The sequence below is a fragment of the Macaca nemestrina genome, chromosome 15 (assembly GCF_043159975.1).
Source record: "Macaca nemestrina isolate mMacNem1 chromosome 15, mMacNem.hap1, whole genome shotgun sequence".
Classification (NCBI taxonomy): Eukaryota; Metazoa; Chordata; class Mammalia; order Primates; family Cercopithecidae; genus Macaca; species Macaca nemestrina.
Window position 1 is genome coordinate 85976889 of NC_092139.1, and position 17312 is coordinate 85994200.

The window sequence follows — 17312 nt, forward strand, 5'->3', positions numbered from 1 at the left end:
ATGGAACAAAGTAGAATAGAGATTGACAGGGGCTGTGAGGAGTAGGAAATGGAGAATTACTGTTTAATGTGAGTAGAGTTTCATTTTTGCAAGATGAAAAAGTTCAGAAAATCTTGCTAGTGAATGTATTCAACACTATATTTCAATTGAACTATAGACTTAAAAATGGTTAAAATTTGGATTTTTTAACCACAACTAAAAAAAAAAAAATCTCTATTACAGAAAATTTCTTGACTTGATTCCAAATATATATTTAATAGAAGGAATGCCACCTACTGACAAAGGAGTTTACTAGTAACCCCAAAATTAGAAAGCTGAATTAGCCATTTCCTAAAATGCAAACATAGCATGTTCTCACCTAATTTCTTGGATGGTTCTTTACTCCCTGGCACTCCAGCACAGTAATATCCAATCTTTTGTCTTTCTTCTTTTAAGCAGCATAACTGTTCAACTAAATCTTCGCCAGAACCATAACACATGAAATAGTGTTTCCGGGTGAACAACACCAGAAAAGGGTAGGGGCTTGCCTCCCTTGAATGCTTCTCACTAGCCAACCTATCTAAGCCATTTCTTTCCTTTGAACATAAAAGGTAAATCCGCACAAAGGGGCAACATACTTAACAACCTGCCTGCAGTTTACCCATGAACCCGACCTTCTGCTCCTTCTTTGCTACTCCAGATCCCATCTCTCAATTTCCTTTTCAATGCCGAGACCTAGCACATTGTGTGGAACATATCAGGTATTCTTCAGTGGATGAACTCAAGAATTGAAATAAGCCAGGGTTTGACAGTGGCACACTTGGAATAAAATCTGACAATCATTCTTTGTCTTTACTGAAATAAACAGGTGACAGGAAGACAATACCGTAGAGTGCTTTGCAGCCAGACAGACTTGGCTTCAACTCTCCACTCCCTACTTTTGTGACTCGAATAAAGTATCTCTGTAAACGTTAGTTTTCTCATGTTCAAAATAATCATCCTAGCTTCCAAAGGAATTGCAGGGATTAAAAGAAATTAGGCGTGATGAGGGAGTACAGGTGTTAAAAGCTATGTAACAGGAAATGTACCAGCAGGTATTAGCTTCCATCGTTATCATTAGCGAACACAACACCGCTGTACAGATCCGAAGGCACGAACCTGTAGGCACGGAGCTCACGGAACTGGGGCAAGAGCTGGGTGTCCCCCAAGACCGGGCATGCCCTCTAAGATTTCTCCCTGGGGAGCGCCTGATTCTGTTTCCATCCCCAGCAACCTTGCAACTAACTTTGGGTTTATGGAAACCTGTTGCGCGTCCAGCACATGGAAAACCCGTGAATGGACACTAACTTTCCTTTCTTTCGTCAACGACGGCAAGTCCGGCTGAGACGGAATGCGAGCCACGTTCAGGACTGGCGGACGCGACCACAGGCGGTTAGTGGTCAAGGGTTCTGCTTGTGCCCAGTACGGCCGATGAGCCGGCAGGCCTGACTCAGGCCCAGGTGACTCGGCACCTCCGCCGCCGTCCCGCGCCGCCCCGCCGGGCCCTAACTCAGGCCCCGGGCCAGACCCCCAGACCCCGCCCGCTGCCCGTCAGCGCTTACCATGATGGACACCACCTCGGAGACTCCGCTTCTCTCAGGCAATACGACGAACGTACCCCGCCGACCGCTCTCCCAGCCTCCGCCGCCTCTGCCGCGCCAAGCCGGTACGCCCCAGAGGCTCACCGGAAGTGCCGGACCCGAGACCCGGAGGGGGGTGCCCGGGACAAAGCGTCGGCTGCAAAAGAGAACAGGCCAGGCGAAGACGCTAGGCTCTAAAACACCCTCAGCAGAAGCATTAAAATGACCTTTCGTGATTTATTTCCCCGTTAGTAGGTACTTTTAAAAGTTATTTTAAATTACGTTTTGATAGTTTTCAACCCCTCCAGACGAATTTAGTAGGGCCCATTGTCCTTACGACTACACTACCCAGAATGCACTACCCAGAATGCCTCTGCTTCAGCCATCTAGGACTCGGGCGGAACTAAGCTACAAATCCTTCTTCAGACCACACCAAAAACCTATTGCAAACGTAACTGCTGCCCCATTCGGTATGTGACTGAGTTTAATGTATGGCTAGAAGTAGTGTACTTTCTCTGGGGGTTCCCAGTGGGAGGCAGTAGGCTTCTCTTCCCAAAGTAAAGATGTCCGCCGAGCGTCGCGTTTCTGGGTAAAAGCGAGTCAGAGTTGAAAGGGGCAACAGTGCTTGCGTTCGGCCTCAGAGGTGACCCTTCTTTTGGGACGGGCTGGAGTTTTCTAGCCGTGAATGGCAGAGCGCTAATGGCCGCCTCCAATGTGGTCCAATCAGAAAGAAAGGAAGGCTGGGAACTAAGAGGCTATTGGTTGGTGATTCCTGGACCAATCGGAGGAGCCGTGATTTGGCGGGAGTCTTGACCGCCGCCGGGGCTCCTGGTACCTCAGCGCGAGCGCCAGGCGTACGGCCGCCGTGGCTATGTTCGTGTCCGATTTCCGCAAAGAGTTCTACGAGGTGGTCCAGAGCCAGGTGACGCCCAATCTGGGATCCCCGCCGAGGCCTTGCTGGTGGGGAAGGGATGAGGAGGAGCGGCCGTGGGTGACCGGGAGGCAGGGGAGGGCCGGGGTTCGGGTCGCCGCGTTCAGCCCGTCCGCTCTTTCCCCGATAGAGGGTCCTTCTCTTCGTGGCCTCGGACGTGGATGCTCTGTGTGCGTGCAAGATCCTTCAGGTGAGTTCTGCGGGGCCTGGGAGGGCGGGGCCGGCGCGAGAGGTGAGGGTGCTGCGTGGGGGCGCAGGGCGGGCAGAGAGTCAGGATGGATGCTGAGGGCTTAGCGCGGGAGAGGAAGCCGGGCAGGAGGTGAGCAGCAGGTGAGAGGAGAAGTTGCCTCCCTGTCCCAACGGTGTGGGGTGGGATAGAGGATTAAGTAAAAGGTAAAGAGACTAGTTTGTATTTTTGCAATAAACTATTAATATGAATAGGTGAACAAAGCAGTTGGCGTTTGGGGGAAACTTTGGATCTGTAGTGGCCTCTCAAATGGGGGATTTGAGAGAGAGAGGAATCTGTGACAACTCTGGGTACAGTTGTGTCGTAGGTGTTGCTGGGAATATGGGAGCCCCTAGTCTATTAGGGAGGATCGTTAGTTTGGTTTTGAATAGGGCATGGTATCTACATTGTTTTGGTCTGGCCCTTGGATCAGGAACTTTTCAGACGGCCTGGAAGTTAAATCGGCATTTCCCACCGATGTTTTAATTTGGTAATTTGCAAAATTCACAGGATGGTATGGTAAACACTCGTATGCCTAGTACCTAGCTTTTCCCGGAAGCATTTCACTAACTTTAGTGTTATCCCGTGTCTTTTATCTCTCAACCCATCTAATCTAACTCGATTTCTTTTCAAGGTAAATTGCCAATGTCCTAAATAAGATAGGCTTTGAAAACACTCTCTCTCCAGGCCTTGTTCCAGTGTGACCACGTGCAGTATACGCTGGTTCCAGTTTCTGGGTGGCAAGAACTTGAAACTTCATTTCTTGAGCATAAAGAACAGGTATTGAAGATGTATTTTAGAATAACGTGGCTTTTTTACTCAATTGTAATTTCTTGACACAGCATTCTATGTCCACAATAGATTCAGTATGTATTTAAGTATCAGCTACATTAGGCAATACGGAAGAGAAAAACATGCTGTATGTACTGGTGACTTACGCCCAAGTTGTAGAAGCAAACTTGACAGCAAAAAAAGATAATGAATGTGGATAGCCCCTAACTTTGAACTTGTTTTGCAGAAATTTGATTGTAAGGTGCTTGGAATCTAGCAGTTTTTAATATGGTCTAGTTAAAATCATTTTATTTTATTTTGATTTATTTTATTTATTTTTTACTTACATATATATATATATATATATATATATATTTTTTTTTTTTTTTTTTTTTTCCTGAGACGGAGTGTCGCTCTGTCACCCAGGCTGGAGTGCAGTGGCCGGATCTCAGCTCACTGCAAGCTCCGCCTCCCAGGTTTACACCATTCTCCTGCCTCAGCCTCCCGAGTAGCTGGGACTACAGGCGCCCGCCACCTCACCTGGCTACTTTTTTGTATTTTTTAATAGAGACGGGGTTTCACTGTGTTAGCCAGGATGGTCTCGATCTCCTGACCTCGTGATGCGCCTGTCTTGGCCTCCCAAAGTGCTGGGATTACAGGCTTGAGCCACCGCACCCGGCCTATATATATATTTTTTAAACGGAATCTCGGTCTGTCGCCCAGGCTGGAGTGCAGTGGCATGATCTCGGCTCACTGCAAACTCTGTCTCCTGGGTTCATGCCATTCTTCTGCCTCAGCCTCCTGAGTAGCTGGGACTACAGGCACCTGCCACCTCGCCCAGCTAATGTTTTTGTATTTTTAGTAGAGACAGGGTTTCACCATGTTAGCCAGGATGGTCTCGATCTCCTGACCTCAAGTGATGCGCCTGCCTCAGCCTCCCAAAGTGCTGGAATTAGTTAAAATTATTTTAGAATACACTACTATTTTATATTATTTCTCCAAGAAAATGTATCCTGGTTTCCAACTTGAAATACAGGAATAAATTTAAACAATAGATGCCAGGATTCCTCCCACCTCTGCATGGAGCCAAATGAGAGATGGGACATTGTAGACCCCACAGAGAGGGGATGGGACATGGAAGAGGGACCCTGGAGTCCCTAGCCATATCTAGGATTGTTTTGGCAGAGACAAGTCCTCTCCTGGTGTTCCTGTTGTTATGTCAAGGACCTGCACCAGCTTGGTATTGATAAGGAAAGCACATGCAATAGTGATGGAGTGTGATAAAGGACTTAATATTTAAGTACCCATAAAGTATTTGCTGAAAACTTAAACCTGTACAATGCTATTAGCCTGGAGAGGCACGCAGCATAGTACCGTGAGGTCTGGAGAGACGCAATCATGTGCTTGAAGCCTTGCTCTGCTCCTCATTAGTTTCTTGAGCTGTCCATAAGACTTGGGCTTGCTGAGTCTCAGCGTGCTCCTGGGGAAAACGGAGCCCCAGGGCCCACACTGCTCTGTCACCATGCTAAAGCACTTAGCATGCCAGCCTGGCCGTTTTTTGGAATCCCTTGCCACGTGGGCCTTGCCACATGTCAGGGACTTAGTAAGTTTAAGCAGAACAACTCAGAGACTTAGTGGTGAAGGGAAAAGGGCCTCCTCGATATAGCTACTTTACAATATCTTCCTTTTTTTCAGTTTCGTCATTTTATTCTCATAAACTGTGGAGCTAATGTAGACCTGTTGGATATTCTTCAACCTGATGAAGACACTATATTCTTTGTGTGTGACACCCATAGGCCAGTCAATGTCATCAATGTGTACAACAATACCCAGGTACTTTTTGTGCTCTGCCCTCAAACTGTCTGTACTTTTTATGCCGTGTACAATGTCTCACCTGGTGTTCTTGGTAAGGTGTGTGTCTGACTATCCTGTGGGATTGGAACAGCCTGAACACAAGAACTTGGTCTTTGTCATCTTTTTTTTTGAGAGATAGGCTGGAGTACAGTGGCACAATCATGGCTCACTGAAGCCTCAAACTCCTGGGTTCAACTGACCCTCCTGCCTCAGCCTCCTTGGTAGGTGGGACTACAGGCACATACCACCACGCTCAGAAAATATTTGTTTATATTTTTAGTTGAAATGGAGTCTTGGATGGGCGTGGTGGCTCACACCTGTAATCCCAGCACTTTGGGAGGCCAAGGCGGGCGGATCATGAGGTCAGAAGATTGAGACCATCCTGGCTAACATGGTGAAACCCCGTCTCTACTAAAAATACAAAAAATTAGCCAGGCATGGTGGTGGGCGCCTGTAGTCCCAGCTACTTGGGAGGCTGAAGTAGGAGAATGGCATGAACCTGGGAGGTGGAGCTTGCAGTGAGCCAAGATCGTGCCACTGCTCTCCAGCCTGGGCGACAGAGTGAGACTCCGTCTCAAAAAAAAAAAAAAAGAGGCTGGGCGCAGTGGCTCAAGCCTGTAATCCCAGCACTTTGGGAGGCCGAGATGGGCGGATCACGAGGTCAGGAGATCAAGACCATCCTGGCTAACCCGGTGAAACCCCGTCTCTACTAAAAAATACAAAAAACTAGCCAGGCGAGGTAGGGGGCGCCTGTAGTCCCAGCTACTTGTGAAGCTGAGGCAGGAGAATGGCGTAAACCTGGGAGGCGGAGCTTGCAGTGAGCTGAGATCCGGCCACTGCACTCCAGCCTGGGTGACAGAGCGAGACTCTGTCTCAAAAAAAAAAAAAAAGAAAAATCAGCCTGGAGTTACTTTTAGACAGGAGTTTTAGTCATCTAGGGGTTACACATCTTCATGTCCTTTATCAGAGGCCAAGTTGTGGGGCATTCATTTTATTCATGTATGACATAAGAGGATGCTGTGTTTCTAGACTTAAGTAGACTAGATGGTCCTCAAAGAATTGTTTTCAGATTTTCGTAATTTCTGCATACCACGTATGGTGTAACTCTGGTGCCTCACTGGTAATGAAAACAAGAAAATTCCTTGGAAGCCTGGAACTCTTATTAAATTGGTAGCTATTTGTATGAACAGGAAACTGAGTCAGCTTATTAGGAAATGATAAGATTCTGCAGAAGAACATATTGTGTAGTTTTCCGTAGAAAGAGGAGAGGCTTAATTCCTTTTTGTTTTGAACTTAGATCAAATTACTCATTAAACAAGATGATGACCTTGAAGTTCCCGCCTATGAAGACATCTTCAGGGATGAAGAGGAGGATGAAGAGCATTCAGGAAATGACAGCGATGGGTCAGAGCCTTCTGAGAAGCGCACACGGTTAGAAGAGGTGTGTTTGGGTCTCTCACAGCCATCCCGGAGGAACTTGCACTCCCAGAGGTCAGAGGTCATCCTAAAGGCTGCCAGGCCCAGGTGTAACTGAGGGCAGTGGGAAGTGGAGAAGTTAACAGGCATGGATGCTGACCCTGGGCTCTGCTGTCCCCTGGTTGTGTGGCCTCAGGCGGGTTACTGGACTTCCCTGAATAGTGGCTTATCTGTCCAATAGGATCCTGTCAGATGAAATGAAATTTAGGACAGCTCAGCTCTGCAGCTAGATAGCAAAAAAATAATGTAGAGAAGCAATAAATAGTGCAACTCCCACCCCTTCCTTTCCTACTGTCTTCTAGCATCACTCACTGTGCAGTCACTGCAGAGGAGCAATATGGGTCTGCATCCCTTGGCCAGGCCCAGTCCCAGACAGTTACTCCAGGGGAGGTATCTTGTATGTACAGATACGAATGGTTTTCACCATGTGGACCTTGGGTCTGAGCTGCTTAGTGATCTGGGGCTGGGCCCAGGGGCCTACCCAACACTATGGCTTCTGCCAGATGTAAAACGATAGGCAGAAGGTGGTGATTCCTATAGCACGGAGGGCCATAGGATGTTTTGAAGATGCCCTCTGGCTCCCGATCTTGGTGTGTGACCTAGAATTTGCCCCCGGAATGTCCTAAGGTCTTCTCTTCATCCTCAGCCTGACATTTCCCAGTAGTGTGCTTTTGGGAAGTCTTTTTGAGCCATATTTGAGACATTCAGGACATTCTCCATTTGAGGAAGGGGCAGTGCCCTTAAAACTGAGGCATGCTTCTCTCTTCTTTCTTACCTTTGTCACCCCTTTCACTAGGTTTGGGTGTCTCATCAGGAATCTCTTGGATCCACTCTTATATTTCCTTACTTCTTGCCCAGCTCTTTGTCTGTTCTATTTTTTGGAAGACTTTTTGGTCTTTATTTTATTTTTTTTCCCTGCAGACAGGGTCTCTCTCTGGCCTCAAACTTCTTGGCTCACTCGATCTTCCCACTTCAGTCTCCCAAGTAGCTGAGACTGTAAGCACATGCCACTACACTCAGCTTGGTTTTTATCTTCTAATCTTTGATTTGTGAGAGGTCTTTTTTGTTCTCTGAATTTTTTTATATATAGCATTCTTTTTTTTTTTTTTTTTGGAGACGGAGTCTCACTCTATCGCCCAGGCTGGAGTGCAGTGGCCAGATCTCAGCTCACTACAAGCTCCGCCTCCTGGGTTTACACCATTCTCCTGCCTCAGCCTCACGAGTTGCTAGGACTACAGGCACCCGCCACCTCGCCTGACTAGTTTTTTAGTAGAGACGCGGTTTCACCATGTTAGCCAGGATGGTCTCGATCTTCTGACCTCGTGATCCGCCCGTCTCGGCCTCCCAAAGTGCTGGGATTACAGGCTTGAGCCACCGTGCCCGGCCATAGCATTCTTTTAACTATTGATGAGCTGCATTTCATTGGTTCCCAAATATCAGTGTCTAATGGGATTTTCCCTGGAAACATTCATGTTCTACAGGTAAGTCTTGAAATTTTCCATTCTGACTAATAAACATATTTTTTAAACACTTACTATGTGCCAGGTACCAGTTAGGCCCTGGGGTGCAGCGATGAGAGCAAAGTCCTGCCTTTGCAAAGCTTTCCAGTGGGAGAGACAGATACTGATCATGTAAATGAGCACAATTAGGGAAAGCTTTCAGGTACCAAACGTGAGTTAGCATGGGATGAGCCAGGAGGATTCCTGGGCAGAGCATCCATAGACACTGCGGCTCTGAGGTGGGAAGGAAAGTTTCAAGGAAGGCTCGGCCAGCAGTGCCAAAGGAACAGGCCAATGAGAATAGACCAGTGGGTTTGGCAACAAAGAGAAGGTAGGTTGTCTTGATGAGATGCAAGAAAATATCAGCGTTTCCTTTTACATACTTAACACATTAATTTGGAATCTATGTTTGTAAATGTTTAACATAATATTCATGAAATATAATAGGCATAATTTCCCACCAACTTTTTATTTTGAAGTTTTTTGAAATGTATGCAGTGTTGAAAGGATAGTACGGTGAATATCCATATATCTTCAATCTAGAGTCAACAGTGGATCATGACTGTAGGTGGTCTCAGCTACTTGGGCGGCCAAGGCAGGGGGATTGATCAAGCCCAGGAATTCGAGAACAGCCTGGGCAACATGAAGAGACCTTATCTTAAAAAAAACAAAAACAGTTTTTCACATTTGCTTTCTCTCTACATATTCTTTTTCCTGTATCATTTGAGAATAGGTTGCAGAAACTATGATGTTATTTTTTATTTTTTATTTTATTTTTTCTTGAGATGGAGTCTCTGTCACTGAGGCTGGAGTGCAGTGGCACAATCTCGGCTCCCTTCGACCTCTGTCTTCTGGGCTCAAGTGATTCTCCTGCCTCAGCCTCCCAAGTAGCTAGGATTACAGGCGTGCACCTCCACACCCAACCAGAAACCATGATATTCCACACATTCTTTCGTAAGCAGCTCCTAAGAATAAGGACATTCTTCCCCATAAACACAATGCCATTGTCATGCAGAAGAAATGAATAATCTGCTAATATCAGGTAATATTCAGCCCATATTCAGGTCTCTTTAATTGTCCTCAAAATATATTTTGCAGCTATTTTTATTTCTGAACTATTCTTCAATCAAGGTTAACACATTTAGCTATTTCTCTTTGCTGTCTTAACCTAGAACTATACCTTACCTCTTTTTTTTCTTTTGTTTTGTTTTTAATGACACTACAGGCCAGTCATCTTTTCTTTTTTTTTTTTTTTTTCTTTTTTTTTTGAGACGGAGTCTCGCTTTGTCGCCCAGGCTGGAGTGCAGTGGCCGGATCTCAGCTCACTGCAAGCTCCGCCTCCCGGGTTTACGCCATTCTCCTGCCTCAGCCTCCCGAGTAGCTGGGACTGCAGGCGCCCACCACCTCGCCCGGCTAGTTTTTTGTATTTTTAGTAGAGACGGGGTTTCACCATATTAGCCAGGATGGTCTCGATCTCCTGACCTCGTGATCCGCCCGTCTCGGCCTCCCAAAGTGCTGGGATTACAGGCTTGAGCCACCGCGCCTGGCCGCCAGTCATCTTTTCTAATATTTACTACTACTAGTTTCTTCCTGGAGTACTTTAACTTGCTTCTCTATCCCTGCATTTTCTATGATCTGTAAATTAGGTCTAGAGCCTTGATTTTAATAACATTAAGCATTCTTGAGAAGAATACTTTTTATATAATTAAAACCTGTGCATGATTTATAACTAAGTATGTGTATATTAAAGGTATATTCTTAGAAATTTTTTTACCGGCCTGACATGATGACTCAAGCCTGTAATACCAGCATTTTGGGAGGCCGAGGCGGGCAGATCACCTGAGGTCAGGAGTTTGAGACCAGCCTGACTAACATGGAAAAACCCCGTCTCTACTAAAAATACAAAAATTAGCCAGGAGCAATGGCAGATGCCGGTAATGCCAGCTACTCGAGAGGCTGAGGCAGGAGAATTGCTTGAACCCAGGAGGCGGAGGTTGCAGGCCGAGTGGTGGAGGCCAAGATCGTGCCACTGCACTCCAGCCTGGGCAACAGAGTAATACTCTTGTCTCAAAAAAAAAAAAAAAAGAAAGAAAAAAATATTTTTACCAGACTAGACAATACAGCAAGACATGGTCTCTACAAAAAATAAAATAAAATAAAAATTAGCCAGGCATGATGGCACGGTCTCATAGGCCCAGCTACTTGGGAGGCTAGAGTGGGAAAATGCCTTGAGCCCAGGAGGTTGGTTGAGGCTACAGTGATCCATGATCGCATCATTGCACTCCAGCCTGGGCAACAGAGCAGGACCTCATCTCTTAAAAAAAAAAAGAATGAGGCCGGGCGCGGTGGCTTAAGCCTGTAATCCCAGCACTTTGGGAGGCCGAGATGGGCGGATCACGAGGTCAGGAGATCGAGACCATCCTGGCTAACACGGTGAAACCCCGCCTCTACTAAAAAATACAAAAAACTAGCCGGGTGAGGTGGCGGGCGCCTGTAGTCCCAGCTACTCGGGAGGCTGAGGCAGGAGAATGGCTTGAACCCAGGAGGCGGAGCTTGCAGTGAGCTGAGATCCGGCCACTACACTCCAGCCTGGGCGACAGCGAGACTCCGTCTCAAAAAAACAAACAAACAAAAAAAAAAAAGAATGAAATATTTTTATTAATAGGGGTGCACATTCAAAGAGGTTTAGAGACAATAGTTTATAAATAATCGTTTTAAAGAGTTTTCCTATAGGTCAGGCGTGGTGGCTCACACCTGTAATCCCAGCGCTTTGGGAGGCTGAGGCAGGCGGATCATGAGGTCAGGATATCGAGACCATCCTGGCTAACACAGTGAAACCCCATCTCTATTAAAAATACAAAAAATCACCTGGGCCTGTTGGCCGGTGCCTGTAGTCCCAGCTACTCGGGAGGCTGAGGCAGGAGGATGGCGTGAATCTGGGAGGTGGAGCTTGCAGTGAGCTGAGATTGCGCCACTGCACTCCAGCCTCGGCAACAGAGTGAGACTCTGTCTCAAAAAAAAGAAAAAGAGTTCTGTTATAAAGAAAAGAGGAGACATGAGGTCAAGAATCATTTTTGCTTGTCTTTTAAAGGTGGGATGTTAGAGCTGGACCTCAGCAGAGATGAGATTCCACTATAAAAATAACCGTAACTATACTTCTTCTACAGGTGCTATGATATCCTGGTTCAGGTCACAGGTTTCACATTTTGTATCTGCTATAACAGCTTTGTGACCGTAGTCAAGTGACTTAACCTCTATGTGCCATTGTAAAATGAAGAGAATAACTGGACTTACTTCTTTTGGTTCCCACTGATGTTTAACAAATTACTCCAGAACCTAGCAGCTTAAAACAACCTTTTCCTTATGCTCATGGATTCTGTAGGTTAGCAATTTGGGCAGAGCCCAGCAAGGTTGACATCTTTTTGCTCTGTGATATCTGGGCCCTCAGGTGGGGACTCAATGGCTAATAACTGGAAGCATGGCTCAGATACCTGCTGGGATGGCTCCAAACCAGGACTGCTGAGCCAAGCACCTGCAGAGTCTCTCCATTGCATGTGGCTTCCTTACAACATGACTGCTCAGGCTTCCAGTATGAATATTCCAGTCACCTGGGCAGCCACTGCATGGCTCTCCCAACCAGCTTTAGAGTACCTCAGCAGCCTGTACCCACAACGGAGGGGACAAGACCCCACCATGCATTGTGAGAGGGTCAAAGAAATCTCAGGCTATGGGAATTTTGTTACTTTATTGACGCATAATGTCTACACAATTCACTAGGTAGTCCAATTCAATGAGATTTAACAAATGTGTAAAGATGCAACCACCATCCCACCGTGATAGAGAACAATTCCATTACCCACAAAAAGTTTCCTCACCAGGACCATGACTTTTTTTTAATTAAAGTTTTTCTTTTGAGATAATTATAGATTCACATGTAGTTGTAAGAAGTAATATAGAAAGATCACGTATAGGCCGGGCACGGTGGCTCACGCCTGTAATCCCAGCACTTTGGGAAGCTGAGGCGGGCGGATTACGAGGTCAGGCGATCGAGACCATCCTGGCTAACATGGTGAAACCCCATCTCTACTAAAAATACAAAAAAAAATTAGCCGGGCCTGGTGGTGGGCGCCTGTAGTCTCAGCTACTCGGGAGGCTGAGGCAGGAGAATGGCCTGAACCCAGGAGGCGGAGCTTGTAGTGAGCCGAGATTGCGCCACTGCACTCCAGCCTGGGCAAAAGAGCGAGACTGTCTCAAAAAAAAAAAAGAAAGATCACTTATATACTTTGTCCAGCTTCCCCAAATGGTAACATCCTGTAGTATAATATCACAGTCAGGATGGGAGGCTGAGGCAGGCCAATCGCTTGAGCCCAGGAGTTTGAGACTAGCCTGGGCAACATGGCAAAACCCTGTCTCTACAAAAACTACAAAAATTAGCCAGGTGTGGTGGTGCACTCCTATGGTCCCAGCTACTCAGGAGGCTGAGGTGGGAGAATCACCTGAGCCCAGTAAGTCAGGCTGCAGTGAGCTGTGAGCGCACGACTGCATTCCAGCCTGGGCAACAGTGTGAGACTATCTCTAAAGAAAAAGCCGGCCGGGCGCGGTGGCTCAAGCCTGTAATCCCAGCACTTTGGGAGGCCGAGACGGGCGGATCACGAGGTCAGGAGATCGAGACCATCCTGGCTAACCCGGTGAAACCCCGTCTCTACTAAAAAGTACAAAAAAAAAAACCAGCCGGGCGAGGTGGCGGGCGCCTGTAGTCCCAGCTACTCGGGAGGCTGAGGCAGGAGAATGGCGTAAACCCGGGAGGCGGAGCTTGTAGTGAGCTGAGATCTGGCCACTGCACTCCAGCCTGGGCGACAGAGCGAGACTCCGTCTCAAAAAAAATAAAAAATAAAAAAAAATAAAAAATAAAAGAAAAAGCCTCCTCTCTAAATTTATAAATCATGTGATTTTTCAGTTGGCACTCTAAAGGTTAGAAATTACTGTGAAAGTTCTGCCAGAAACTGAATATGTCTATTCCATTTATGCATTCAGAAACTGCCAAAATAACCCATGTGTATTGCTCAAAAAAAAAAAGATACAGAACATTTCTATCACTGTAAGGATCTCTCTATTGCCCTTTTCTAGCCACACCCACTTGTCTGCTGTCTGGTAACCACTAGCAAGCTCCATTTCTGTAATTTCATTTCAACAATATTATGAAAATGGAAATGGAATTATACAGTATGTAGCCTTTTGGGATTGGCTTTTTTTCACTCTGCATAGTTCTTGGAGATTCATCCACATTTGCTTGTATCAATGGCTTATTCCTTTTTTCGTCCATCAGCATTGTGCAGTTTTCAGTGTATAAATTCTTTGTGTTTTGTTAGATTTATACCTACATAAAAACATAAACAACTTTTTTTATTTCTGCGTACTAGCCATAAATATATGGACACCAAAATTTAAAATACAGTATCATTTGCAGTCACTCAAAAAAATGCATAGTCTGCTGTTGTTAGGTAGAGTGTTTTAGAAATGTCACTTACATAGGCCGGGCGCGGTGGCTCAAGCCTGTAATCCCAGCACTTTGGGAGGCCGAGGCGGGCGGATCACAAGGTCAGGAGATCGAGACCACGGTGAAACCCCGTCTCTACTAAAAATACAAAAAATTAGCCGGGCGCGGTGGCGGGCGCCTGTAGTCCCAGCTACTCAGGAGGCTGAGGCAGGAGAATGGCGGGAACCCGGGAGGCGGAGCTTGCAGTGAGCCGAGATCGCGCCACTGCACTCCAGCCTGGGCAACAGCGTGAGACTCCGTCTCAAAAAAAAAAAGAAATGTCACTTACATGGTGAGAGTTGATGGTGGTGTTGAGTTCTATTTGCTTGCTGCTTTTCTGGCTAGTAATACTTTCAACTCTTCAGAAAGGGGCATTGAAGACCCCAACTGTGATTATAGATTTATTTGTTTCTCCTTTCAGTTCTATCACTTTTTACTTCATGTATTTATAGCTGTCTTGTGCACACACATTTAGGATTGTTGTGTCCTTTTGGTGGATTGACCCTTTTATTCACTTAGTGTCCCACTCTGTCTCTGGTAATTTGTTTTGCTCTGAAGTATGATTTATCTGATATTAATATTGCCACTCCTGCTTTCCTTTGATTAATGTTTGCATGATATATCTTTTCACATTCTTTAGTTTCATTCTGCCTATATTACATTTGTAGTGAATTTTTTAAAACAGCATATAGTTGGGTCGTATTTTTAAATCATGGTTTTTTTGGTTTTTTTGTTTTTTTTTTTTTGAGACGGAGTCTCGCTCTGTTGCCCAGGCTGGAGTGCAGTGGCCGTATCTCAGCTCACTGCAAGCTCCGCCTCCCGGGTTCATGCCATTCTCCTGCCTCAGCCTCCCGAGTAGCTGGGACTACAGGCGCCCGCCACCTCACCCAGCTAGTTTTTTGTATTTTTTTAGTAGACGGGGTTTCACCATGTTAGCCAGGATGGTCTCGATCTCCTGACCTCGTGATCCGCCCGTCTCAGCCTCTCAAAGTGCTGGGATTACAGGCTTGAGCCACCGCGCCCAGCTAAATCATGTTTTTTAAAGCCATTCTCTATGTTTCAATTGATAAACTTAGCTCACTTACATGTATTTTAATTATTGACATGTTAGGGCTTAAGTCTGACATTTTATTTTCTGTTTCCTGGTCTCTGTTTTTTAAATTCTGTTTTCTTTCTTTTTCTTTTTCTTATTTATTTATTTATTTATTTATTTTTTGAGATGGAGTTTCACTCATCACCCAGGCTGGAGTGCAATGGCGCGATCTTGGCTCACTGCAGCCTCCGCCTCCCAGGTTCAAGCAATTCTCCTGCCTCAGCCTCCTGAGTAGCTGGGACTACAGGCGCCCACCACCTCGCCTGGCTAGTTTTTTGTATTTTTGTAGTAGAGACGAGGTTTCACCCTGTTAGCCAGGATGGTCTCGATCTCCTGACCTTGTGATCCGCCCGTCTCAGCCTCTCAAAGTGCTGGGATTACAGGCTTGAGCCACCGCGCCCAGCTAAATCATGTTTTTTAAAGCCATTTTCTATGTTTCAATTGATAAACTTAGCTCACTTACATGTATTTTGATTTTTGACGTGTTAGGGCTTAAGTCTGACATTTTATTTTCTGTTTCCTGGTCTCTGTTTTTTTAATTCTGTTTTCTTTCTCTTTCTTTTTCTTTTTCTTTTTTATTTATTTATTTATTTATTTTTTGAGATGGAGTTCACTCATCACCCAGGCTGGAGTGCAATGGCACGATCTTGGCTCCCTGCAGCCTCCACCTCCCAGGTTCAAGTGATTCTCCTGCCTCAGCCTCCCGAGTAGCTGGAATTACAGACGCCCACCACCACGCTCGGCTAATTTTTTGTAATTTTAGTAGAGATGGGGTTTCACCTTGTTGGGCAGGCTGGCCTCGAACTCCTGACCTCAGGTGATCTGCCCACCTCATCCTCCCAAAGTGCTGGGATTACAGGTGTGAGCCACTGCGCCCAGCCTGTTTTATTTCTTTTTCTTTCCTCTAGTGTTTGTGAGTATATCTCCTTGTATAGATTTTTTAGTGGTTCTTTCAGGTGATTACGTTACATATCCATAACTTATCACAGTCTACTGGTATCATCATTTTACCAGTTGAGTCATACGTAGAAATCTTACCTTCTTTTTTTTTTTTTTTCTGAGCTGGAGTCTCACTTTGTCACCTAGGCTGGTGTGCAGTGTGCAGTGGCACAATCTCAGCTTACTAAAACCTCCACCTCTTGGATTCAAGCAATACTCCTACCTCAGCCTCCCAACTAGCTGGGCCCCCAGGTGTGCGCCACCATGCCCAGCTAGTTTTTGTATTTTAGTAGAGATGGGTTTCACTATGTTGGCCAGGTTCATCTCAAACTCCTGACCTCAGGTGATCCACCTGCCTCAGCCTCCCAAAGTGTGGAATTATAGGCATGAGCCACCATGCCTGGCCTTCTCTTAATGTCCTTTACCCTGCCCCATTTATAATATAATTTTCTTAAATATTTCCTCCACATATACAGTGTTATAATATTTGCTTTAGTAATCAAGCATAATTACAAACTCAAAAGGATAAGGAAAACCTATTGTATTTACCTCATTTTTGCTTATTGTATTTTTTTCTTCCTTTCCAGTGTTCCAAGGTTTCTTTTCCATTTTGTTTCTATTTAAGAGTCTCCTTTAATCGTTCCTTTGGGGGAGAGCTGCTGGAGATAAATTCCCTTAGTTTTCCATCTTTGAGAATTTCTTGTTTTTTTTTTTTTTTTTTTTTTTTAATATTCCAAAAAGATACTTTTACTGGATATAGAATTTTGGGTTAATACTTATTTTCTTTCAGCATTTGGAAAATACTGTGCCACTGTCTCTGGCTGCCATGGTTTCTCATGAGAAATCCTCTGTCATTCATGCTTTTTCCGTGTCATTAAAGTCTATTTTTCTTTGGCTGTTTTTGAGATATTTTGGTTTTGTTTGTGTGTTCAGAGTTTTAATTAGGATGTTAGGATGTGTCTTGGTGTGGATTTGTGTCTCTCCTATTTGTTTCTTTTATTTTTTTTTCAGTCTTGCCCTGTCGCCCAGGCTGGAGTGCTGTGGCATGATCTCAGCTCACTGTAACCTCCACTTCCCATTACCCAGCTTCTTGAATCTGCGGGTTTATGTCTTTTTTTTTTTTTTTTTTTTTTTTTTTTGAGGTGGAGTCTCACTCTGTCGCCCAGGCTGGAGGACCTGCAACCTCCGCCTCCTGAGTAGTTGGGATTATAGGCATGTGCCACCATGCCTGGCTACTTTTTTTAGTAGAGGTGAAGTTTTTCCATGTTGGCCAGACTGATCTCAAACTCCTGGCCTCAAGCAATCTGCCCGCCTCGGCCTCCCAAACTGTTGGGATCACAGGCGTGAACCACCACACCCAGCCAGCAGGTTTATGTCTTCTGCCAAATT

At 45.6% G+C, this 17312-nt stretch overlaps 2 protein-coding genes across 4 annotated transcripts in view; one reads left to right on the forward strand and one right to left on the reverse strand.

The window, feature by feature from the left end:
* UFD1 (ubiquitin recognition factor in ER associated degradation 1) overlaps positions 1–1728 on the reverse strand; it is a 30162-nt gene extending 28434 nt beyond the window's left edge. The window contains exon 1 of one of the 2 annotated variants that reach the window (XM_011739861.3): positions 1581–1728. In XM_011739861.3, the coding sequence (XP_011738163.1) occupies positions 1581–1583 (3 nt within the window). In that variant the 5' untranslated portion in view covers positions 1584–1728. The remainder of the gene's footprint in view (positions 1–1580) is intronic. The other variant, XM_011739862.3, reaches the window with a different exon arrangement.
* Positions 1729–1922: 194 nt separating this feature from the next.
* Positions 1923–17312, forward strand: part of LOC105480731 (cell division cycle 45) — a 45336-nt gene continuing 29946 nt past the window's right edge. For both annotated transcript variants that reach the window (XM_011739864.3, XM_071080014.1), the window contains exons 1-6: positions 1923–2068; positions 2326–2520; positions 2660–2719; positions 3443–3535; positions 5222–5359; positions 6678–6821. In XM_011739864.3, the coding sequence (XP_011738166.1) occupies positions 2470–2520; positions 2660–2719; positions 3443–3535; positions 5222–5359; positions 6678–6821 (486 nt within the window). In that variant the 5' untranslated portion in view covers positions 1923–2068; positions 2326–2469. The remainder of the gene's footprint in view (positions 2069–2325; positions 2521–2659; positions 2720–3442; positions 3536–5221; positions 5360–6677; positions 6822–17312) is intronic.